This window comes from Pseudophryne corroboree, chromosome 10 (genome assembly GCF_028390025.1).
Source record: "Pseudophryne corroboree isolate aPseCor3 chromosome 10, aPseCor3.hap2, whole genome shotgun sequence".
NCBI classification, from domain to species: domain Eukaryota; kingdom Metazoa; phylum Chordata; class Amphibia; order Anura; family Myobatrachidae; genus Pseudophryne; species Pseudophryne corroboree.
The window spans coordinates 362068918-362094640 of NC_086453.1; the positions used below are offsets into that span (position 1 = coordinate 362068918).

Genomic DNA, 25723 nt, shown 5'->3' on the forward strand with positions numbered 1-25723 from the left:
TGAAAAAGATACCATGTGTGGTATCAAAATGCATTGGTGAGGAACACGTGGGGAATTATCTGGACTCATATCCGATGTCATGACCATCGATCTAGGGATGCCTGTTGATATTACACACATGCGATATATGTCTACTTTTCCTTGTAGACCTAGATCCTCGGTGAGAGTCCATTTTATAACCCAATGTTTGTCTTTTAATTGTTTTAATCATTGTATGTAAATAAATACAGTGTAACACTATGTGGAGTTCTTTCCCCATCTTTTAATTTGGAGGAATATGGGGGACAAAAGAAGGATTGCGTGACTGGCATTGACCGCTCCATCCCATTGTGTGTTTGTCTACTTTATGTAGACCATCTTTTCTGGTAGGAGTCTAAGTCATCCCTAAATTTCCCAAATTTTAATAAGTTCATACCATCTGCACTATTGTATGTTTGTGTTTTTTTTAAAGGGACATTCATGAAAATTATTGGCAATAACTGGGTGATCCATAAGAGAACAATAGAAAAACTACTCTATGGTATTGTAGCACCTATATATACAGTAGTTGAATTTTCTAGTGTGGTGTATATCTAAGGTGTTGGTGTTACCTTAAAACCACTTGTTGTGGGCAGCTTTTACCTCTCAAAACGCATTTTGTTTCTATACACAATTCCTTTTTGAAAAATAATTAGTATGATGATATATTTTGCTGTAGGAGATGATCACACTGTCACCTGCATTCCCATGACAGCTCCTGAGGCTGATAAACCATCATGTGATAACACTGATATCCTGGTTACTGATGAATATAAATAACTGGATCCTAGTGTATATAAGCAGAATTCCTGAGCCAGTAAATTAATAGACCTGAGTGTCAGACAGCCTGTGACACAGTAATACAAGATGGATTCCAGCACCCATAAATTCTATCCTGTACAAGGTATTGATTCTAGAGAACATCTGGAAACATATTTATCTAGCAAACCAGACATGGCCTTCGGAGACGATTCAATTAAATTTCCAATGGAATGTTTTCACCGTATATTCAGTGAGGGTATGTATATTATACTGACAGTATGTATACTGTACTGACCAACTTATCTTAGTGTGAGTGATTGCATGTACATGATTGTGTGTTAGGGAATTTAGACTGTATTCTCTAATGGAGCAGGGACTGATGTGCATGCCAAATATATTCTCTGTACAGCGCTGTATAAAATGCTCAGACTATATAAATAAATTGTAATAATAATACTTAATGATGGATTAAGATTATGTATTTCTATGCAGTGAAGAATTACTTTTTTAATTTACTAAATGCAATGCCTATGACTCTTTCTTTGATGACAGAACATGATTGTGTACAGTACATACTGATTGCCATTGAGTGTTAGGAATATGCAATACATCATTATATCTGTCCACTGACATGTCTATTTAACATAGGGGCAGACTAGATGGGACAAGTAGTTCTTAACTGCTGTCAAATTCTATGTTTCTATGTAACATACAGTACTGTACAGTAAAGTAGTTCTTGCACTATAGTGTATTTCAATGGAGACCTCTCACATGTGCAATCGTGATTCTTGCACTATAGTATTTTATTTGACACCTCATGCATGCGCAACAGTGATTTTAAAAAGCAAAATCTGGTGGATGATCACTAGTATTACACTCGCCAGTAATGACATACACCAAATGCCAGAGATGGATAGATGAGCGAGTCTCCATCTGTATGTATTACATCATTAGATCTGCCCACTTACATACTGTAGTTACAGTGTATTGAGTGAGGATTGAAGAACCCTGTATAATCACACTGTCAGATGACAAGGGCTAGAAGGGCAAATTGAGCACTTGAAATGGTCTCAGACAAGACCAACTAAAAAGTAGGTGGGATTGACCAGGGCCAACACTAGATTTTTGTCACCCAGGGCAAGGCAGCAATTTAGAACACCGTCCCCTCTTTCTGACATAAAATTAATATCATTCCTCATCTCTACCACACTTTATAAAGGACAGAGTGCACTGCAAACAGAGGGGTCTTACAGTAGGGTGGGAGGATCCCTGTCATCCATGATACTCCAGGTCTTACAGTTGATTGGGAGGGTCCCTGGCAGCCATGACAATCCCAGGTCTTACTACAGGGTCACAGGATCCCCGGCTACACAGCACCAGACCCCAAGATATGATGCAGGATCTCCTCACCTATGTGTAGCCACCAGCCCATGTGCAAGCTACTGTAACTAACCAGCTGGTTCCCTTGTTGGATGCAATTTCTGGTCACACCATCTGGGTCCCCCCTCAGAGCTCAAAGTCAGGGCAGTGGCAAGAACAGGGCCACCATGATGCTACCAGAGCAGGATGTGGGACTGTACCATCGCTAGGTAGTACTGAGTAGAAGATAGTTTAAGTAAGACAAGTAAAATCAAATGAGGGAAGAGGGCCCTGGTCATGAGAGCTTATATTCTAAATAGGAGGGGCAAATAGACAAGGGTGACACAGATGGGGTAAATGGTGAGTGTGGGAAAGAAAGTCTAGGAGGAGAGTTTGCTGGGTTTGGTAAAGAAACGGGTGCAGGGTGTACAGTTTTAGCCCCCCTTAAGCTGCATGGTCCCCATAACAGAATGAAAAACAATGCTCATAAATCTTCCTACCTAGAGTAGAGCTGAGATGGGAAGGGCTGGCAAAACATATGGGGGGCCCGGAATATATAGGGGGTGTGGCCAAATAATGGCGGTTTGGCCATTAACCTCTAAAAAAATGAATGAGGAACACTATGCATACACTATGGACAGGAGCATTCATCCTTCTCAGCAGTACCATCAGACAAGCCTGTGCCCAGGTAAAGAGTTTTTAAATCTGTTTTTGAAGTGCTACAATGCAGCGGCAACATTTTCATTCCATGCCAATTTCTGTTGTGCTTCACATACAGACTCATTTGCACACAGATATACAAGTGTTGCATATCATATTAATCAGCACAGTCTCCAGGTACGGGCTGGTTGTATTACATTGTAATAGACACTAGCAGAGGGAACTGGTAACTCCCACACACCAGGCATCAGTGATATCTAAGTGTGCATGTTTCCTAAGAGATAACATTATGGCACATTATGGACACTTCTGAGGTGTGTAAATGTCTGTGTGTATATGCAGGAAAAGTGTCTCCAGTTACTGGAAATGCTGATCAAAGAAGTACTTACACATACCTCATACATTACAGTAAAGCAGCAACAGGTGTGTTGTGAGGAAGTGGCTTACCTGTATCTAGGGATGTGCGGGTTCCCACTTGTTTTGGATAACCAATAAGATAAATCTATATAAATCCAAACTTGCAATAAATTTGGCAAAAAAAAGAGTAAATCTGAACCCGCACATCTCTACGTGTAACAGGACATTACAGAATGATGTATAGTAGAGTACAGTAGATGCTACATATTATATTACACTCTGTAATCACTGGGATCTTTCCCTGCAGGTCACATTAAGGGAGACCTTTTGATTGACTTGAGTACTGGATCCTTCATTCATCATCTCTATACAGCCAGTGGATATTTCAAACAGATCCTTGTGCTGAAGTGCTCTGAGCAATGTATTATGGAGCTGAACAAATGGATTAACACACATACAGGAGCTTTTGATTGGTCTCACATAATGCCATATATTAAATGTCTAGAAGGAAACAGGTAAGAAAACATATTTTCCAAAACATCTATCAAGATTAACCCCAGTGTCAGCACTCAGTAACCTATTCCAAATGCTTTACACTGGGAGTCATATAGCCTGGAATGAAAGAAATATCTGTTATACAGCTCATGCCATTGGGGGTAATTCAGATCTGATCACTGCTGTGTGTTTTTGCACAGCGGGCGATCAGATCCTAACTGCTCATGTGTATGCACCGCAATGCGCATGCGCGTCGAACCACAACAACAACAACAGAGATTGTCGGTCAGCGACGGGATGGTGCGAAAAATCCGTTTACATGGGCGTGCACAAGGTGATTGAAAGGAGGAAGCCGTTTGTGGGTGGTAACTTACCATTTTCTGGCATTCCTAATCATTTTCAGGGAGGGTGTCTGACATAAGCTCTGTCCCCAATCGCACTGGAAGAGTAAGTCCTGGGCTGCGCAGAGACGGCACACACAGAATTTTAGCAGCTCGGCGTACACATAGCATCACACATTTGCACAGAAAAATACACTCCCCACTGTAGGCTGTGACAATCCGATCGCAGGACAGCAAAAAACGCAGCCCAGCGATCACATCTGAATGACCTCCATGGTCTCCTGTTACATGTAGTTCAACAGACTAAGCTAATATTACTAAACACATTACTGTTTATCTCTTTCATTTGAAATAAACAACTTGCCCAAATCCCTGGGTTTCAATTTCATTCATCGCCTAAATCCATATGGATTCTTCTTTTCTCTCCTGAAGGAGAGCAATAGGTAAAAATAAAAACCCTTTACTGAGGGACATGAAGTTGCTCTTTGCAGAATATAGACATAAATTAATCAAAATGAGCCTTATAGCACATACCCGTCGTGAGTATTTCTGCAGTATGGGAAACCATTCTGTTGGCTGTTTGTTATTGACCTCTTGTGGTCAATGAATGAACATATTATTAAGTCAGATCAATTAAAGTACTGGCATCTACTTTTATAGGTGTTATACAGCCAGTGGCTGCCTGCGATGGGGGGCATGGTGCCATCTGCAGTCTTAGCTCCTGGGCCACCTGCAACCACACTCTGCTTGCACATGGCCAGCTGTGGGAGGCAGGAAGGAGGTAGGCAGAGAGGATGCTCCCCACCTGGCCGCTCTGCACTATAACACAATAAGAGTATCTGGCCGGGCAGCTCCGCCTCCCTGAGCTCCTCTCTCACTGACAGTCAGGTGTGAATACGCATGTGTATCTGGCTGCTGTGTGCCACTGCTGGGGAGCTTTCCATCATCGGACAAGAAGAGCTGAGCAGATACAGGAGACTAGGCAAAAGTAGAGCAGGTAAATTTGTTTGTGCTGCTGAGGGGTGGTTATTGGAGGAGCCAGGGAGATTGCTGTGGACTGGGTGGGGGAGAGAGAGTGCTGTGGGGTGGACACTGAGGGTGCCTGAGTAGGGGTTTGATGTGTGGTGGTTGTTGAAGGGGGGAGTGCATTGAAGGGAGATGCTGTGAGGTGGACATTGAAAGGGTTAGAGAGTGATGTGAGATGGACATTGTAGGGGGGTGCTGTGTGGGGTAGATAGTGAAGGGGGAGTTCTGTGATAAATGGACAGAAAAACAGGGAGGGGTACTTTGACATGGACATGAAAGGAGGGTGAGTGCCAGGAGGTGTGCATTGGAGGGGCAGGGGGGGCTGTAAGGTAGGTATTAAAGGTGGGGAGTGCTTGGGAAGGACAGTGAAGGCTCTGGTGGGAATGCTGTGAGGTGGATTTTGAGGGGCCGGGGTGCTGTGGGGTGGCTGATAGAAGGGGCTGTGGAAGGAGGGGTGCTGTGAAGTGGATAATAGAGGAAAGGGGAGGGCTGTGAGATGAACTTTGAAACTTTGAAAGGTACATGGGTGACACATGGAAGACTGTGAAGGAGAAAGTGAATGCTGTAAGGGGACAGTGAGGGTGTCTCTGAGGTGGACAGTGAGCGCTGTGGTTGGAACAGTGAGGCCAGTGTGTGCTGTGTGGTCAGTGAGTGAACTGTGGGGGAGGGGGCAGTGGGTGAGCTGTGAGGTCAGTGAGGGCTGCAAGGGGCTCAGTGTTATATGGAAGGAAAAGACTGAGACCTAGAGTTATAGAGGGGGTAATGAGAGACAAGGGGAAAATTGAGGATATATGCAGGGAGGACTAAGGGGCCAATTTATCACCATCCACATCCTTGGATGCAGAAAAAAATACCTCGATGTCCTGCTGCACATGCACTACCCCCACTGCCAGGGGCAGAGAAAGCTGATTAAATGATTGCCTGTCACAGTGCTGCCCTGTGATCTCACCAGCCTGAGCTGGCAAAATTATCACAGGGCACACTGCAGTATTTTTTCACTTTTTTTTTTTTAAGTAAATTCGGCCACATTGAATTTTCCATTATATGTATGGGGAATGTGATACAGGTTACTAAAAAGAGTGAATTAAAGCGTTTGGGGTAGTTTTTCATGAAAACTGCTCCAAATGCCCTTTAATACATTCAGGTGATACTAAAATAATGTGAAAGGGTGTGAAAACAGTGATTTGGCATCCAGGAACTTAGGGCAGAGCTTTTCTCTCTCTCCATTATACTTAGAAAGATTACACTTGCCACTGTGTGTTACAAGCTGTTCATGCTATTTAGTACTCTAATAGAAAATAATGTTACAGAGATACTAAGGATGGTGATTTGGCATCCAGGAACTTAGAGATGAGCTTTTATCTCTCTCCATTATACTTAGATTACACTTGACACTGTACGGTGCAAGCTGTTCATGCTATTTAGTACTCTAATAGAAAATACTGTTCCAGAGATACTAAGGATAGTGAATTGGCATCCAGGAACTTAGGGAGGAGCTTTTATCTCTCTCCATTGTACTTAGAAAGATTACACTTGCAGCTTTACGTTACAAGCTGTTTGGGCTATTTAGTACTCTAATAGAAAATACTGTACAGAAATGCTAAGCACAGTAATTTGGTATCTAGGAACTTAGGAAGGAGCTTTTATCTCTCTCCATTATACTTAGAAAAATTACACTTGCCGTTGTACATTACAAGCTGTTTGTGCTATTTAGTACTCTAATAGAAAATATTGTTACAGAGATACTAAGGACGGTGATTTGGCATCCAGTAACTTAGGGAGGAGCTTTTATCTCTCTCCATTGTTCTTAGAAAGATTACACTACAGTATTTTGTATCTAGCAAAGAAATCCTGCATCCCGTGCAAGCTGGGTGGACAACTGGAGGGAACCCGACACATAGTTGCTTGCCGTTTAGCTTTGCAGTGTCAAATAAACTAGTGGATGGTCTTCCCCGAAAGCCAAGAGTCTCCTCTTTTTATGGTTCCAGTCCTGTTTCTCTCGGACACCCAGAACCAGAGATATCATTATGCAAAATGGACCCAATTTCCCATAGACTATAATTGGCCCATTAATTCAGACCCACCATGGGTTCCGACGCTTACCATGAGCCTTGTTGGGGGTCTCAGAAACTTGGGGTTGGTATCCTCCGGCAGCTTATCGTCTCCCCTTCCATAACAATTTGATTCTTAGCTGATTGTACCCTCAAAACCAGAGAAATAAAGATTTAAGCCCATTTTGTGTTTGTTTATGCTGTTAGGTGACTCAGACGCTCATATAGCAAAACACTGTATTTTCCACAGCCTTTCCCTACCCTCTACCCGCATCATTGTGTTATACCGACATAACACAATGAATCCTGGCTGGATCAGTGAGATCTGTGCAGGGCTTCATTGTGTACAGTATGAAAAGAGTTAAACCAGTTAAAAGTGTGAAAAAAAATGTGTTGGGTCCCCCCTCCTAAGCATAACCAGCCTCGGGCTCATTGAGCCAGCCCTGGTTGCTAAAATACAGGGGGAAATTTGCACAGGGGATCCCCCATATTTTTACAACCAGCACCAGGTTCTGCGTCCAGTCCTGGTTCTAAAAATACGGGGGACAAAAGATGGTGGGGTCCCCTGCTTTTTTAAAACAAGCACTGGGCTCCACTAGCCAGAGAGATAATGCCACAGCCGGGGAACACTTTTATACTGGGCCCTGTGGCCGTGGCATTACCCCCCAACTAATCACCCCTAATTGGGGTTTCCTGGAGGAGTGGGGACCCTTTAAATAAAGGGGTTTTTCCCCCCCTCCATTCACCCAAGGACCAGGAGTGAAGCCCAAGGCTGTCGCCCCCACCCCTGGGCGGTGGATGGGGGCTGATAGCCTTTGTTTGTGTAAAATAATGAATATTGTCATAGAACTACACATTCCAGCAAGCCTCCCCCGCAAGCTGGTACTTGGAGAACCACAAGTACCAGCATGTGGGGAAATAACAGGCCCACTGGTACCTGTAGTTCTACGACAACAAAAATACCCAAATAAAAACAAAACACACACACCTTGAAATTATAATTTTATTCAAACACACTTACACACTCATACATACTTACCTACATCCCACACCAAGAATCACGTCCACTTGTCCAGTAGAAATTACGGGGTACCTGTAAGGAATAAAATTATACTTACGAACCATCCAGTGAAGCTCGGTCCTCTTCGGTCCTGTAGTAATCCAAAGGGTAGATTTAAAAAAAAATAATCCTGCTTCACGCAACTAAAGGGGTTCCATGTGTACACATGAAACCCCTTTTCCCGAATGACGGGACCCCCATGACTGCTGTGACTGTCGATCCCGCCAGCTAATCAGGGAGTGCCACATCAAAGACGCAGCATACTGAGCCGGCACGTGGGGGTAGGAGACACTAGGACTCAGAAGTTTGATCAAATTCTCTATGGTATAATACCAGCAGCTGTAAAATGATTGTGTAGACTGCAATAACATCTGATTAGTATATACTCACTCTCTGGAGTTGTTACTGAAATACAGTGCAGTTACAGCACATTATATATCATCAATAGCAGGGATAAGTTTGGGAACCTGCGGGTCAATGTAGCCCCTTGCGCTCACCATGTAGTGGGCTCGGTTGCTCGCTGCGCTCGCCACAGGATTTGTTCCCTCTCTATGGGTGTCGTGGACACCCGCTAGTGGGAATAGTCCCTGGTAGTATGCCAGCTGTCAGGCTGTTCAGCGTTTGGGATTCTGACGTCGATATAGTGACCGGCGTTCTCTCATGACCACATCCCAATAGCAGCTAAATTATTACACAAGTCTAATGAAGTTCTCTAAGGTGTAATACTGATGGCTGTGATTAGAATGTATAGACTGCAATAATTAAAAACAGCTGACTAGTATATACTCACTCAATAAAGTTGTTATGAAATAAAGTGAGCTTATACAGTAGTATACTCAGTGGCGGATTTTGCATCGGGCAAGCAGGACTTTTGCCCGGGGCGCCGCCTTCCGGAGGGCGCCGGGGCCATCCGGAGGGCGCCGCACCATGGCAAGATCCGCGACTGTGCAGAGTGCCCCCCAGCAGTGCCCCCGCGCTGTGCCTCCCCCCGCTGTGAGAAGGGAACCAGACGCTACGCGTCTAGTTTCACTTCATGGCGCTGGTCCCCCCCGCTGTGAAGGGAATCAGACGCTAAGCGTCTAGTTTCCCTTCATGGAGAGGACCTTTGCTGTGCGGTGCGCGATGACGTCATCGCGCACCGCACAGCATTGTAGCACAGACGCTAGGGGTCATAATTGACCTCTAGTGCCTATGCTGTGCTATGGGGGAGACGTCATGACTGATGTCTCTCCTATAGATCCGAGGAGAAGAGCGGCGCCGGGGGGAGGTCTGCATGTCTGGAATCAGGAGCGGGGTATAGTAAGTATACTTTGTTTGTTTTTTAATTTCCTTTCAGCGGCGCTACAAATGGGGGCGTGACTGACCACGCCCCCACATTAAGCCACACCCCTAACTTTTGCCCGGGGCGCCACAAGGGCAAAAACCGGCCCTGAGTATACTATATATCATCAAATAGCAGCTACATTAACTGACTGTGACTATAGATACTCCCAATAAAAGCCACCCATATAGCCTATAGTTGTGCCCCCAGTACTGTGCCCCCTGTAGCTGTGCCCTCAGTAGTTGTGCCCCCAGTACTGTGCCCCCTGTAGCTGTGCCCTCAGTAGTTGTGACACCAGTACTGTGCCTCCTGTAGCTGTGCCCTCAGTAGTTGTGCCCCCAGTACTGTGCCTCCTGTAGCTGTGCCCTCAGTAGTTGTGCCCCCAGTACTGTGCCCCTTGTAGCTGTGCCCTCAGTTGTGCCCCCAGTACTGTGCCCCCTGTAGCTGTGCCCTCAGTAGTTGTGCCCCCAGTACTGTGCCTCCTGTAGCTGTGCCCTCAGTAGTTGTGCCCCCAGTACTGTGCCCCTTGTAGCTGTGCCCTCAGTTGTGCCCCCAGTACTGTGCCCCCTGTAGCTGGGCCCTCAGTAGTTGTGACACCAGTACTGTGCTTCCTGTAGCTGTGCCCTCAGTAGTTGTGCCCCCAGTACTATGCCTCCTGTAGCTGTGCCCTCAGTAGTTGTGCCCCCAGTACTGTGCCCCCTGTAGCTGTGCCCTCAGTTGTGCCCCCAGTACTGTGCCCCCTGTAGCTGTGCCGCTTACCAAAATAAATAAATACTCACCATACTCGCTCCTGCTTCCTGACCACTGCTGCTCTCTGTCTCCGGCCACCAGCGCTGCTCCTCGGATCTATGGGAGAGATGGCGCCCTCAGGATGGTGGCGGAGCCCTCAGGATGGTGATGGCGCCCTCGGGAAAGCGGCACCCCAGGCAAAAATCCTGCTTGTTTATGGCAAGCTCGGCTACTGTATAATGATATCAGACATTGAGAGATACATTATGTGATAATAGAACACTTCAGATATAGGCCCTCATTCCGAGTTGATCGGTCGCAATGCGAATGTAGCAGAGTTACACACGCTAAGCCGCCGCCTACTGGGAGTGTATCTTAGCTTCTTAAAAGTGCGACCGAAGTAATCGCAATATTGCGATCACAAACCTCGTAGCAGTTTTGGAGTAGCTTCAGACTTACTCTGCCTGTGCGATCAGTTCAGTGCTTGTCGTTCCTGGTTGACGTCACAAACACACCCAGCGTTCGCCCAGGCACTCCCACCGTTTCTCCGGCCACTCCTGCGTTTTTTCCGGAAACGGTAGCGTTTTCAGCCACACGCCCCTGAAACGCCGTGTTTCCGCCCAGTAACACCCATTTCCTGTCAATCACATTACGATCGCCGGAGCGATGAAAAAGCCGTGAGTAAAATTACTTTCTACATAGCAAAGTTACTTGGCGCAGTCGCAGTGCGAACATTGCGCATGCGTACTAAGCGGATTTTCATTGCGATGCGATGAAAAATACCGAGCGAACAACTCGGAATGAGGGCCATAGTTTGTATATGAATATACATGATTTGTGAAAGATAATAGCCACTGTGCTCTCATAGAATTGATTTAAAAACCCAAAATATACAACAGTTAATATTGGATCATTTTATATTATACACACTTTTTCTCTTCTTTTTCACTAGCCTTTATTTTATATTTCACTGTTTTAGCAATGAAATAATGAGATATTTTAATGCATACCAATAAAGTGATAAACCTTTAATAGAAATTGTTTGAGTCCTGGTGCACCCTGGTAAACTACATACTCTCTTCTTCTGTTACATCTCTAATGTACTTACCTTGGTTCTGATTTATGCTTTCAACTATAACCAAATCTCATTTCTTTAAAAATTATTCAGAAAGTTATCATTTATGTCAAAAGGTATCGTTATCATTGGCTGAATCCCACCATGTATAGTAATGTGGAAACATCTAGGGCAGAAGTTCCCAAATGCGGCCCTCAAGGCACCTCTATGGTCCAGGTTTTAAATGTATCCATGCTTGGCCACAGGTCACTTAATAAGCACCTCAGTCAATTTGATGTAAACATTTGTGCTGAACCATCGATATACCTAATTTCTGGAATGTTGAGTGCCCTGAGAACCACGTTTGGGAACCTCTGATCTAGGGTAAATAATTTGTGAGCCACTTAGATTGTCAATAATAAAATAACTCAGCCAAACATTTCACACCCTATCCTATAAGGCATATTCTCAAAACGATTTCATGTAAATAAATGTAATAACTCAATTTCTGGTAAGGGCTAATATAGCATCAGTTGTCTTGTTAGATCCTCCTTCTTTCTCCATGATAAGAGTCACCCTACTCGGTGACTTGATAGCTCTATACTTTTGAAAGCTCCTTTGCAACCAATAGTTCTTGCAGAACCATTTACTGTACATGATGCACATTAGAGAGTAAACTAGGAATTTAAAATGGAATCTGCTCAAGCTTTTCATGTGCATGAAAGGGAGGGGTTATTCTAAACAAGAAAAAGAAAACAAGTTTCTCCCAGCACACCAAGGGGTATCAGAAATAACTTGAACACTACAGGATAATAACAAATTCAGAGATTATAAATATATAGTTTATCCACTAGGCCTCGGCAAGGCTTCTCTGTAGTATTCAAGTCTTATTGCTGATACTTTTTTACTTTTCTCTTTTTCATGATTAGAGAGTAAAATAGGCAGAACAATATACCATCCTCTATGTCACAGTTCTTAGATGGAAATATGGTCTTTCCTGTACTAGGAGTTGGCTTAACCCAGTGCAGAGGCGCAGCATCTAATGTGCTGGTGGTGTTTGCCAGGGACCCCGGCAAGGAAGTGTTGACTACACTGTGCCCAGCAAGCAGGTTGCAGTCCTCTGCCTGGGTTCCTAGTACAGGAGCAGGTATACATTGGAAAATGAAGAGAACACTTTGATCAGACTGAAACCGGCCTCTCAGGATACTGGACTGGGACCGGAATGGGCAAAACTAAGGCTGGAACCAGATTAGCTTGATGCTGGGTATTGCTGGGTATAGTGGTGTAATGGATCAAGTAAATCTAAACTAGGATAAGAATTGCTGAGAAAGTCTAAGTGATGACAGGAACAGGAATAGCTTGTATTAATGTGCAGGGAAATACTGGAATAATCAGAGACAGAGAAATATGAACACAGTACTGAGCTAATAAAGTCCTCTAGTGTGATCTTACTGTAACTGGGAAGTGTACACAAGTTACATTACTTGATTAGAGAAGTGCAGGAGATAAAGAAGTGTCCACTCACATCTAGCCTCCCTGCATGTTAAGCAGCCCTTCTAGTCATACCATGCTGTGGCGCGACTCATAGCGCTGAGTGTCTTTACGTGTAACTTTTCCATTAAAATGCATCTTATTTAAAACAATGTGAATATGCCGCACAAACATCTTATGCTGAGTAAAATGATATGCAGCATGCCTATATTCTGTGTGCGACTGCGGCTGTATCTGCACATGAAATGCTACATTACAGTGTTTTCCTAGTAAAAACTGTAACATACCATTTTGTGTGTAGATACACAGTAGCGGATCTTTCCACGGGCAAGCAGTACTTTTGCCCGGGCCGCCGCCTTCCGGAGTGCGCTGGCGCCATCCGGAGGGCACCGCACCATGGCAAGATCCACTACTGCTGTGCCCTCCGCTGCCCGCTGTGTCCCCCTGTGAAGGGAACTAGACGCTACGCGTCTAGTTTCCCTTCATGGAGAGGACCTTTGCTGTGCGGTGCGCGATGATGTCATCGCACACCGCTCAGCATTTAAGCGGCGTTACTACTGTACAGGGGGCGTAACTGACCACGCCCCCTGTATTAAGCCACACCCCCAGTTCCTGCCTGGGGCGCAGAGAGGGCTCGAACCGGCCCTGCAATACAGCCGCAGACACACACATATCATTCTAATCAGCAGTGTCTGCATATGCATCATATTCACATTGTGATGCAAATAAGATGTATTTAATCAAAAATAGATGCCCAATGTAAAGAGTTGCACGGGACCTGTCAGATCACTCACACCAGGGATCTCCCACTAAATGGCATATTGAGGTAAGATGTTTCAGGACATATCTGTAGTTGGCGTACATGGAATCAGCGGACAGAATTATGCTGGAGATTATTACAGCAAGTTTAGGATCACAAATATAATTGCATGAGACTTGTTCATTAAGTGTCCCTGGTAACTTGCAGGACATAGACAGTCTATCAATGGTCTTTAATGCTCCCCAGACATATTGGTCCTAGTTAATGGTCCTTAATGCTCCCTAGTGTTGTTATTCTAAGGTAGTGATATACTGGGAAACTGTTGCTTTAATATCTTTTGCAACTAAGTAGCATTTTTGTTGCACTAGAATTTCCAAATAAATGAATTACCTCACTGCACCCACAGGCTTTTACTGGTAACAATGTTCCACTTAGTCAATGCTGGCTGCCGGCGTCCCGGCTAAGTTCAGACGCAGCATACTGATTACCGTAGCGTGGTGCTGTAATAGTTACCCCTGCACACGTGTAGTGATCCTTCCACTATGATCAAGCCCCCATTCCTCTTCTCCTGGTGGTGAGGATATCACCGCCCCAGGCAGGTAACAGTGCTGGTAAGCATTTAGTTTAGTTTGGTTAGCTGCCGGATGTTTGTCGCTGCCAGTACAGACCACAGTGCCGGGGTAGTTTCATTCCCTTACAGCAGCATATCTCCCAGTGCTGGTGATGCAGTAGAGGTAAGCCAGTGAGTGATAGTGTCATCGCGTTTCATCCCACAATGCACTGGGACTTTCTCAAGACTGCAGACTCCTTGGTTCTTTGCTTCCACTAACCCAAAAGTGGCACAAATGCTCTAAGATCCACATATACTACTTATATTGTATGAGGATTAGCAATAAAGAAATCTGATGCTCTGATCATCTTCAGTTTTACTCTCTGCTTTATAATTGATTGTAGCTGTGTTTTAAGCAGAGAATAAAGCAGGTAGGAGCTGAATGTTCCAGATAGGGGTATCCAATGGCCACCTGTTTCCCACCACTACCATATAAAGTGCTCCTGAAAGATTAAAGGGGTGTCTGATTGAAAGTGTAGAATAATGCCCAATCTCTACCACTTTCGAGGAACCCTTCTAGAAAACAAACAATGTCTTCCTAAATTATACCTTCCCACTCATTCAATCTCCATATAAAACTATATCCTATTTCACATGTGGTGGCATGGCTAGTCCTAGATCCCAGTGAACTTTATTGTGTTTGTATATTTCAGTGACCAGTGTCAGGACAAAGACATGACATTGAAGACGGCAATAACAAAGATCATGAAATGTAACATTGACAATGAGAATCTCACAGACCCGGAGGTGCTCCCACCAGAAGACTGTGTCATCAGTGCATGGCTGTTGGATATCATCAGCAAAGACCAAGATGATTATATAAATTATTTCAGAAAATTTGTGAAGCTACTAAAACCTGAAGGATACCTGATATTGTTGGGAGCTTTAAATACAACTTATGCGATGGTTGGGCAGGACAAGGCACATGTGTTCAGATATGATGAGAAATTTGCAAGAAAAGTTTTCACTGATGAAGGGTTTGTTATTGATCACTGTGCAGTCCAGAAAAGAACAGCAGAGAGTGACCTTACTGACTATGAGGCATTTATGTTTATTATAGCTCATAGAGAGTAATAAGGGCCTGATTCTGAGTCACATGCTGTGTCGGATGCAGTTACACATTTTCTTTATACTGCGCATGTGTCTATATCGCACTGTGCATACATCCTGATTGTGTTTGTACAGAGATGAAGTAGCTTTGACATACGCACGTAGAAGTGTAATGAAAATATATTAAGTGTTCCCAGGTGTGGTTTCAGAGAAGAGGGGGCCCATATACAGGTTCCATATGGGCCACCTACTCTCCGGCAGTGCAGTAGACTCTGACTTCGTGTCACAGTTTGCTCTGCATGCGCAGGTCTCTGAGAACTTGACACCTGCGCCTTGTAACCAGGGAAAATCTCTACTGCGCAAATCACAAGGATAATGGCCACGGTGGACTCTTTCCCTGTGATTTTTGCAGCTCTGCAGCCAGTGTGTGGACAGCGGAGTGATAAGTATAATTATATAGGTGCAGGGTGTGTGGTGTGTGTGCTTGAAAACAGGGGGCGTGGTTCATTTTTGCCAAGTCCATGTCCCCTTTTTGGGTGCAGGCGTCCCTTTTTCATCATGTAGAATGTTGGGTGGTATGTATGTGAGTGTAATGGAAGTGTTACAGGTACAGATGTGTCCATTTACACCTTTTTTATACATACCACGAGTAAATCTTTTTCTACATGCAGCGAGTGGTTTTGATTTAAAAAAAATATTGTTTCCCATAATATGTATAAAGTAGCATAATAAAGCATGGCTAATCTCTGACTCTATGGCATGACAAACTGTGCTATACATGGCAGGATATAGGAAAGGTGTATGAGGACACATCTGTATGTCATGAAGTGGCTGTGTATAGAGACGTTTAGACGCTCACACCTAGCATGGGGCTGGGGCAAGTGTCTATGGTGAGACTGATGGTGACATGTAATGATGTACTGAGCGGTGTTACAGTGTCTACAGATGCTGGAGGTCAGTGTCTCAGTCCTGGCACAGTCAGACGCAGCTTGTACACCAGGGGAAGGGCTATTACCCGCATTATCATATAGTCACAGACATAACTACATCAACAGAAGCGGCCGCAGCGTGTGACTCAGATCAGCCCCTACTGTAAGTCTGAGATACAAATAGACATAAATGCACCAGATCTTCCTGTCAATGTGCAAATGATAAATCCTAATACAGCAATATAAATAAAATAATCACCAGCGCTAAAATGATATTGATAGTAAGAGTAATGATTGAATAATATTCTGAATAGAATTATAAAAAAAAAAAAAAAAAAAAAAAATATATATAATCAGGACGGTAGGTTGGAGTTTAAATAGTATATATTAAATTTTAATAAAAAATTATAATAAAAATATACATATAATCACAGGTGTTTAAAGAGCAAAATTAGGAATTAAAAATATTCAATTGATAGAACACATCCACATATTTCCTCATCACAGTCTAATTCATACCCCGGCTAGGACTTCCTCTGGAATATTATCCGTATAATGTTTGTTTGGAGAATAGTTAATGCAAAGGAGTGTTGAAAAATCCCTTCTTAAGCATACCAATGCAGGCGTATCAGGCGGATTGGGAAACTCCAATTTTCTCCACAGATAAATGTCCAAGGAAATGCAGTCCAATTAGTGCCGTATGGGTGATGATGGTATTGATAAGGTCCAGTGAGGATGGAAGAGAGTTTGGGATGTGTCCTGCGGTCTCTAACTCACGAGTTAGAGACCGCAGGACACATCCCAAACTCTCTTCCATCCTCACTGGACCTTATCAATACCATCATCACCCATACGGCACTAATTGGACTGCATTTCCTTGGACATTTATCTGTGGAGAAAATTGGAGTTTCCCAATCCGCCTGATACGCCTGCATTGGTATGCTTAAGAAGGGATTTTTCAACACTCCTTTGCATTAACTATTCTCCAAACAAACATTATACGGATAATATTCCAGAGGAAGTCCTAGCCAGGGTATGAATTAGACTGTGATGAGGAAATATGTGGATGTGTTCTATCAATTGAATATTTTTAATTCCTAATTTTGCTCTTTAAACACCTGTGATTATATGTATATTTTTATTATAATTTTTTATTAAAATTTAATATATACTATTTAAACTCCAACCTACCGTCCTGATTATATATATTTTTTTTTTTTTTTTTTTTTATAATTCTATTCAGAATATTATTCAATCATTACTCTTACTATCAATATCATTTTAGCGCTGGTGATTATTTTATTTATATTGCTGCTATACCTTTTTGGGGATTTACCACCCCCTACACCAGCAGCTCTCTGATAGCGCACTCCATTCTCTGTGAAATCCTAATACAGGTTGAGTATCCCTTATCCAAAATGCTTGGGACCAGAGGTATTTTGGATATCGGATTTTTCCGTATTTTGGAATAATTAGATACCATAATGAGATCTTATGATGATGGGACCTAAATCTAAGCACAGAATGTAATTATGTTACATATACACCTTATACACACAGCCTGAAGGTAATTTTAGCCAATATTTTTTATAACTTTGTGCATTAAACAATGTGTGTGTACATTCACACATTTCATTTATGTTTCATATACACCTTATATACACAGCCTGAAGGTCATTTAATACAATATTATTAATAACTTTGTGTATTAAACAAAGTTTGTGTACATTGAGCCATCAAAAAACAAAGGTTTCACTATCTCACTCTCAGTCAAAAAAGTCCGTATTTCGGAATATTCCGTATTCCGGAATATTTGGATATGGGATACTCAACCTGTAATAAATAATCACATATATTACTGTACATTTATATTGAGCTGATGTTAAAACCTGATCAACAGATAAAGTAATTGATTATCTCTTGCAGGTTACTGTGTTATTAAAGAGTGTGAGATTCATGTGTGATCTGTGAGTGGTTCTGTCACCCACCTGAGATCATTGTTGTCATTCACTCAGCAGACTCGTAGTTACTACAATAACCCACATATCATTTTATCATCCCCCTGATCAGGGGCATCAGATAGTTTTTAGGTTGGGGGGCAAGATATAATCTCATTTTGGCGCCCCTTTAGCTGAACCGCTGAAGGCCAGATACACATGAAATACATCGAGAAGGCCAGATCCACACTAAATTCCCACACCCAGAAAAGCATACTATTGTTTTGGCTGCCTCATGTACAGATGTAACCACGCTTCTCATCATGACATGGATAGCGTGGCTAGTGTGCCCACATCTATGGAATGCACGCCATAGACTTCAATGGTGCAATCACCAGCTGTGACTAGTTGCAGTATGGCATACGCTGCAGCTTGCCGCTATGTGTATACCCATGTATATGCATCATGGCAACGATGAGCGTGGCTACATCTGTAATAAGAAACCAAAATGTCTGATTGTATGATGTCACTTTAGCTCTCCCATGTCACCCTAGTTTCCCACCACGTGTCCCATGTAGCAGGGAGAGTAGATCAAGCACTAGCAGTGACCAGAGCAGTGCAGGCGCCGAGGTGACTGATAGTAGTGGCCGTGGGCGTTACAGGGAGGGTGAGGGCAGGGATGCTGAGAGGGAGTTACAGGCAGGGTGAGGGCAGGGATGCTGAGAGGGAGTTACAGGGAGGGTGAGGGCAGGGATGCTGAGAGGGAGTTACAGGGAGGGTGAGGGCAGGGATGCTGAGAGGGAGTTACAGGGAGGGCGAGGGCAGGGATGCTGAGAGGGAGTTACAGGGAGGGTGAGGGCAGGGATGCTAAGAGGGAGTTACAGGGAGGGCGAGGGGAGGGATGCTGAGAGGGAGTTACAGGGAGGGTGAGGGTAGGGATGCTGAGAGGGAGTTACAGGGAGGGTGAGGGTAGGGATGCTGACAGGGAGTTACAGGGAGGGTGAGGGCAGGGATGCTGAGAGGGAGTTACAGGGAGGGTGAGGGCAGGGATGCTGAGAGGGAGTTACAGGAAGGGTGAGGGCAGGGATGCTGAGGGAGTTACAGGGAGGGTGAGGGCAGAGATGCTGAGAGGGAGTTACAGGGAGGGTGAGGGCAGGGATGCTGAGAGGGAGTTACAGGGAGGGTGAGGGCAGGGATGCTGACAGGGAGTTACAGGGAGGGTGAGGGCAGGGATGCTGAGAGGGAGATACAGGGAGGGCGAGGGCAGGGATGCTGACAGGGAGTTACAGGGAGGGTGAGGGCAGGGATGCTGACAGGGAGTTACAGGGAGGGTGAGGGCATGGATGCTGAGAGGGAGTTACAGGGAGGGTGAGGGCAGGGATGCTGAGGGAGTTACAGGGAGGGTGAGGGCAGGGATGCTGAGGGAGTTACAGGGAGGGTGAGGGCAGGGATGCTGAGGGAGTTACAGGGAGGGTGAGGGCAGGGATGCTGAGAGGGAGTTACAGGGAGGGTGAGGGCAATGATGCTGAGATGGAGTTACAGGGAGGGCGAGGGCAGGGATGCTGAGAGGGAGTTACAGGGAGGGCGAGAGCAGGGATGCTGAGAGGTAGTTACAGGGAGGGTGAGGGCAGGGATGCTGAGAGGGAGTTACAGGGAGGGCGAGGGCAGGGATGCTGAGAGGGAGTTACAGGGAGGGTGAGGGCAGGGATGCTGAGAGGGAGTTACAGGGGGTGAGGGCATGGATGCTGAGAGGGAGTTACAGGGAGGGTGAGGGCAGTGATGCTGAGAGGGAGTTACAGGGAGGGTGAGGGCAGGGAAAATGAGGGTGGAGTTAGAGGGAGGGTGAGGGCAGGGATGCGGAGGGGGGAGTGTCACAACTGAGGGCCTGAGCTGATGGGAGGCAGCCTCAGTTGTAGGGGCTGAGATGTACCGGAACCTGGGAGGTTGTATCAGACCCCTGGACATGTAAGTAGCATGAATAATAACTGCCCGAAGGCGTGACCACGACAACTTAGATAAAAGTCAATGATGTTTATTATGACAACTCCGCATCACAGCAGCAATAAAAGAAAACGTAAAAGTCAGCAAAGAATAAATACAGTTCCTGAGTACTACAGCATGGCAGGAGCCACAGGGCACTGGTAGTGTGAGATAGTTCTTATGATCTTCTAGATGGAAAGTCCTTACCAGGCCCGGCTGTAGCAATGGAGATAACCCAGGATTGTACCAGCTAGTGTTCCAGGAAGAGCTGGGTTGCTGAAGGTAAAACAGCTGCTGTGGATACTGGCTGGAACCAGACTGTTGTTAGCACGGAGTGGATACTGGCTGGAACCAGTTAAATAATAAATGAACTTTGGGAGCGATGAAATGTGAACTGAAATGTAGAACTTGAGAGCGGAGAAATAATAATTCCGGTGGAGAGTGGTAAAGTGTAGAAAGGACACCGGCCCTTTAAGGGAAGCTGTACTCTGCTGGAAGCTGAGGCTGGAAGCAGGTAGTGTTGTAGCTGGAAACAGATGAATCCACAATGGGTTGGAGAGTCAGGCTATACCGCAGGTGGAATGCTGGTGCGGGTCTCTATGGTGGAAGTCTTGAGACAGGAGCTGGAACCTGGAAGACAATCATAGAAGAGAGACAAACAGGAACTAGGTTTGACAACCAAAGCCAGAGCCGGCCCTAACCAATATGATGCCCTAGGCAAGATTTTGGCTGGTGCCCCCTAGCACCGCCGCCAGTTTTGCAAGAGATGCCTGGCATGAATCAGCTGGCAGCTTTGCTAACGTTGGGCGTCTTTTGTTTATAAAAATGCATCTTATTTGCATTACTATGTGGCTAGGATACACAAGCAGCTTCTGCTGATTAAAATGATATGCGGCATGCCTATATTCTGTGTGCGACTGCGGCTGTATCTGCACATGAAATGCTACATTACAGTGATTTCCAGGAATACACACAGAATATAGGCATGCCGCATATCATTTTAATCAGCAGAAGCTGCTGGTGCCCCTAAGCATACCAAATGCCCTAGGCAATTGCCTAGTTTGCCTATGCCTAAGGCCGGCTCTGACCAAAGCACTGACGTCTTCCTTGCTCAGGTACAGCTTACTTATACCTGCAGCAAGGAAGGGGTTGGCTAGGCAATTATGCAAATCAACAACACAGACAGCAGATTGGTGGAAATGATCAGATGACAGAATCCAAGATGGCTGCGCCCATGCAGACACTTGGAGGGAAGTTTGGTTTGTAATCCATGTGGTCTGGGAAACAGTAATGGCGGCGCCGGCCACCGGAGACAGGAGACGCCAGGCTGATAGATGCACATTTAACCACGCGGGCACAGCGGAGGCCGCGGCTGATGAAAACACCACTCTGCATGTGGAAACTCAGGAACAGCGGAATCCGGTCCTGGAACGCTGAGCCCGCCTTAGGAGGCATCTGAAGGGTAAGTAATGGCGTCCAGATACCCGGATCGTGACAGGGAGTTAGAAGGAGGTTGAGTGCACACTGAGGGGGGAGCTACATGGAGGGTTAGGACAGGGGCACTGAGGGGGGAGCTATAGGGATGGTGAGGGCTTGGATGCTGAGGGGAAGTTAGATGGAGGGTGAGGGTACACTGTATGGGGAGTTACAGGGAGGGTGAGAGTAGGGATGCTGAGGGGGGAGTTAGAAGTAGGGTGAGTGCTCACTGAGGGGGGAGCTACATGGAGGGTGAGGGCAGGGACACTGACGGGGAGTTACATGGAGGGGTAGAGCAGGAATGCTGACGGGGAGTTACAGGGAGGTGAGGGCATATACGCAGAGGGGTGTTAAAGGGAGGGTTAAGGCAGGGGCACTGAGGGGGAGTTACAGGGAGGGTGAGGGAAGGGGAATAAAAAAATAGCTTTATTAGAATAAATAAAATACTCTAAGTCCAAGTGTGGATTAAATGTTCATATACAGACTATAAGCTACAGAGAGCCATCCCTGACTGTCTATTACCATATATTTGGAGTATACAGTAAGTAGCGCCTCCTCTCTTCTTTAGGAAAAGGCAGCAGCCTGTCACACGTGGGATACTGTCTGTGTGCTGCGGATATCCCTTTGTTTTAGAGCAGCCCACAGAGGAGGCTCAGGACTCGGAGAGAGTACTCAGAGCTGTGATAGTGTGGTCTTCCTGGGCGGGTTGGCGGCGCATATTAATTACATTTCTGTGGCACATCTCTTCATGCCGCCAGCCAGGGCTGGTGCTAGGGTGTTCGGCTCCCTCCATCAAATACACGTGGCTGCATTCAGCCTACCCGCAAGCTGCCACATCGCATCACCCACTAGCTGCAGCAAGCTTTGACTGGTTTGCAGGAGCGTACACACCATGCGATCGTACAAGAAAGACAAGAGAGAGGTGACAGCACACCTTACTATATAGAATAAAAGCAGAAATAGAAAGTTGTGCAATAATCTCTTACCATACGTTCTCACTTATTAAAATACATAGAAAAAACATGTAATCACCCCTGTAAATATGTTGTCATTCCTCCATATTGTCTGTAAGTTCATAGGATATTACCAATATAAAGAGATCCTTCAATGTCCATATAATGAGTTCCACAATTCATTAGGTGAGTTCACGTTTCCACAACAGGAAAAGAAAGACCAGCAGTGCAGATAACTCAAGGTAATTGGACAAATAATGTACATAGCGCTCACATTTCATATATTATACACAAGCATGTAAAAAAACACCCGACTGGTGACGGGTCATCTTATACCCCAACTGGACCTGATGGTAATCGGTAGGAAAAGAAGGTGCCCGGTCACTCCAGCAACCCACACGTGGTATCCAAGCTCAGGGTAGAATAACTCAGTTGGTCAGTGTCAGAAGCCACTCACGCTTCATGCGTTTCAAACCTTGCGGTTCTTCCTCAGAAGCGTCTGGTGGCTAGGGACATTGATGGAGGTTTTATGCCTTTTCTAATGAGGAGCAGGTGCCCACACTTAAAACATTATAAAGTGTTAAGCAATGCAGAATATCCGATCGGCTCCGGTGTCTGAACACGCATTGCGTTCCACCTATGTGCGCATAACCGGAAGTCAAGTCTTTCTATTGGTATGATAAGGAACCTGGAAAGACTTAACTTCTGGTTATGAGCACATAGGTGGAACGCACGCTGGAACACAAAGCACATTCAGACACTGGAGCCAATTACCTTCAGTTATCTGCACTGCTAGTCTTTCTTATTCTTTTATGAGAATCACTGTATGTTGTGGAAATGTGAATTCACCTTATGAATTGCAGAACATAAGGGATTGTAGGATCGTTCTATATTGGCAATATCCTATGTACTTACAGACAATATGAGGAAATTACAACATATTTACATGGGTGATTAGTTACATGTTTTTCTATGCATTCTAATAAGTGAGAACGTGTGGTAAGAGATGATTGCGCAATTTTCAATTTCTCCTTTGTTTGCTATTGGTTAATTGTTGTTGGAACCAAGATGAAGGTTCTGTGGAATAGAAAGATGCTGCATTAGGTTTCTGTTACATATGCGCAGTGACCCAGTTTCTATGTTCATTAGCACACCTTAATATGATCCCCCCCTCCCCAGCATGAATTAATATGTTACTATGACACAACCCCCTCCCTAGCATGCATTAATATGACACTACCCCCCTCCCTAGCATGCATTAATATGTCACTATGACACAGCCCCCCTCCCTAGAACACATTAATATGACACTACCCCATCCCTAGCATGCATTAATATGACACAACCCCCTCCCTAGCATGCATTAATATGACACTACCCCCCTCCCTAGCATGCATTAATATGTTACTATGACACAACCCCGTCCCTAGAACACATTAATATGACACTACCCCCTCCCTAGCATGCATTAATATGACACTACCCCCTCCCTAGCATGCATTATTATGACACCACCCCCTCCCTAGCATGCATTACTATGACACAACCCCCCTCCCTAGCATGCATTAATATGACACAGCCCCCGTCCCTAGAACACATTAATATGACACTACCCCCTCCCTAGCATGCATTAATATGACACTACCCCCTCCCTAGCATGCATTATTATGACACCACCCCCTCCCTAGCATGCATTAATATGACACAACCCCCTCCCTAGCATGCATAAATATGACACTACCCCCTCACTAGCATGCATTAATATGACACTACCCCCTCCCTAGCATGCATTAATATGACACTTCCCCCTCCCTAGAACACATTAATATGACACTACCCCCCTCCCTAGTATGCATTAATATGACACTACCCCCTCCCTAGCATGCATTAATATGACACTACCCCCTCCCTAGCATGCATTAATATGACACTACCCCCTCCCTAGCATGCATTAATATGACACTACCCCCTCCCTAGCATGCATTAATATGACACTACCTCCCTCCCTAGCATGCATTAATATGACACTACCCCCTCCCTAGCATGCATTAATATGACACAACCCCCTCCCTAGCATGCATTAATATGACACTACCCCCTCCCTAGCATGCATTAATATGACACTACCCCCTCCCTAGCATGCATTAATATGACACTACCCCCTCCCTAGCATGCATTAATATGACACTACCCCCTCCCTAGCATGCATTAATATGACACTACCCCCTCCCTAGCATGCATTAATATGACACTACCCCCTCCCTAGCATGCATTAATATGACACTACCTCCCTCCCTAGCATGCATTAATATGACACTACCCCCTCCCTAGCATGCATTAATATGACACAACCCCCTCCCTAGTGTGAGAGGTGCGGCTGCGGTGTGGTGGTGCCTGCTGCCGTGCAGGTGTAAATTCAGTACTCACCAGGCGCCGCTCTCTCTCACCTTCAGGTACCGGAACCTTCAACGGACCTGGCAATCTTCAATCGGATCCGGACACGGTGATTCCCTCTCGGAGCTGACTAACGATCGAGCTGAGGAGAGAATAGTTTACCTTAAAGGGGTATCGACCCTTCTTCCACTGGAACAGGGGATACCCCAGGGGTGACCACAACCTTCACCGGTTGGGTGAAAGGTCATCACAGGCACAAAGCCTCAGCCACCCAGATTTCACACACTCGCGCTCTCGCACGTAGTGTGATGAAAAGGATTCTCATGTCCGTGAGCAATCCCGACTCCGGCGCTCGGGGACAGACAAGGGACAAACGTACACGGATGCTACTCACCGTCACAAGTCTTGCACTCCGATCTTCTCCACTTACAGGTCCCTGTAAGGAGGTAAAGAGAAACAGCCGTGCAGGGCCAAGAACTACCATAGTGTGCGTCCGCTACACTAGCTACATAAACAGAGCCCTCAAACTAGCTCGTGTGGGTGGTGCGACACAACTATGCACAACTTAAACAACGCATACACTTTGCCCTGCACGGTAACAACATACATCACAGTATCGGAATACAAGATCACACGGTGTTGTCCCTTTAAATCCCTACCTGCCGCTGGAAGGGGGTGGGCGCCGCACGGCCTACCCACCTAAATACCTCAGGGTGGCCTGGGCCTAGCGCCCAGGGCCACCTGTACTCACCTCGGGGAAACACTGATTCACTGGGCCTAGCGCCCCCTAACTGCACACAGGCCGGAGGCCTGACTTCGCCCACGGGCCCAGCGCCCGCCTAACTTGCTGCCCGTTGGGTGACCTGGGCCTTGTGCCCAGGGTCACCTTAATATCCCCTATTTGGCCGAA

The 25723-nt window shown here is 45.4% G+C and overlaps 1 protein-coding gene across 1 annotated transcript; it reads left to right on the plus strand.

Moving 5' to 3' along the window:
* The first annotated feature begins 885 nt into the window (after positions 1 to 885).
* LOC134965661 (nicotinamide N-methyltransferase-like) lies at positions 886 to 15168 on the plus strand. Its single transcript, XM_063941991.1, has 3 exons — positions 886 to 1036; positions 3464 to 3671; positions 14748 to 15168. The coding sequence occupies exons 1-3, from the start codon at positions 886 to 888 to the stop codon at positions 15166 to 15168; spliced, it is 780 nt and encodes a 259-aa protein (XP_063798061.1).
* The last annotated feature ends 10555 nt before the right edge of the window (positions 15169 to 25723 follow it).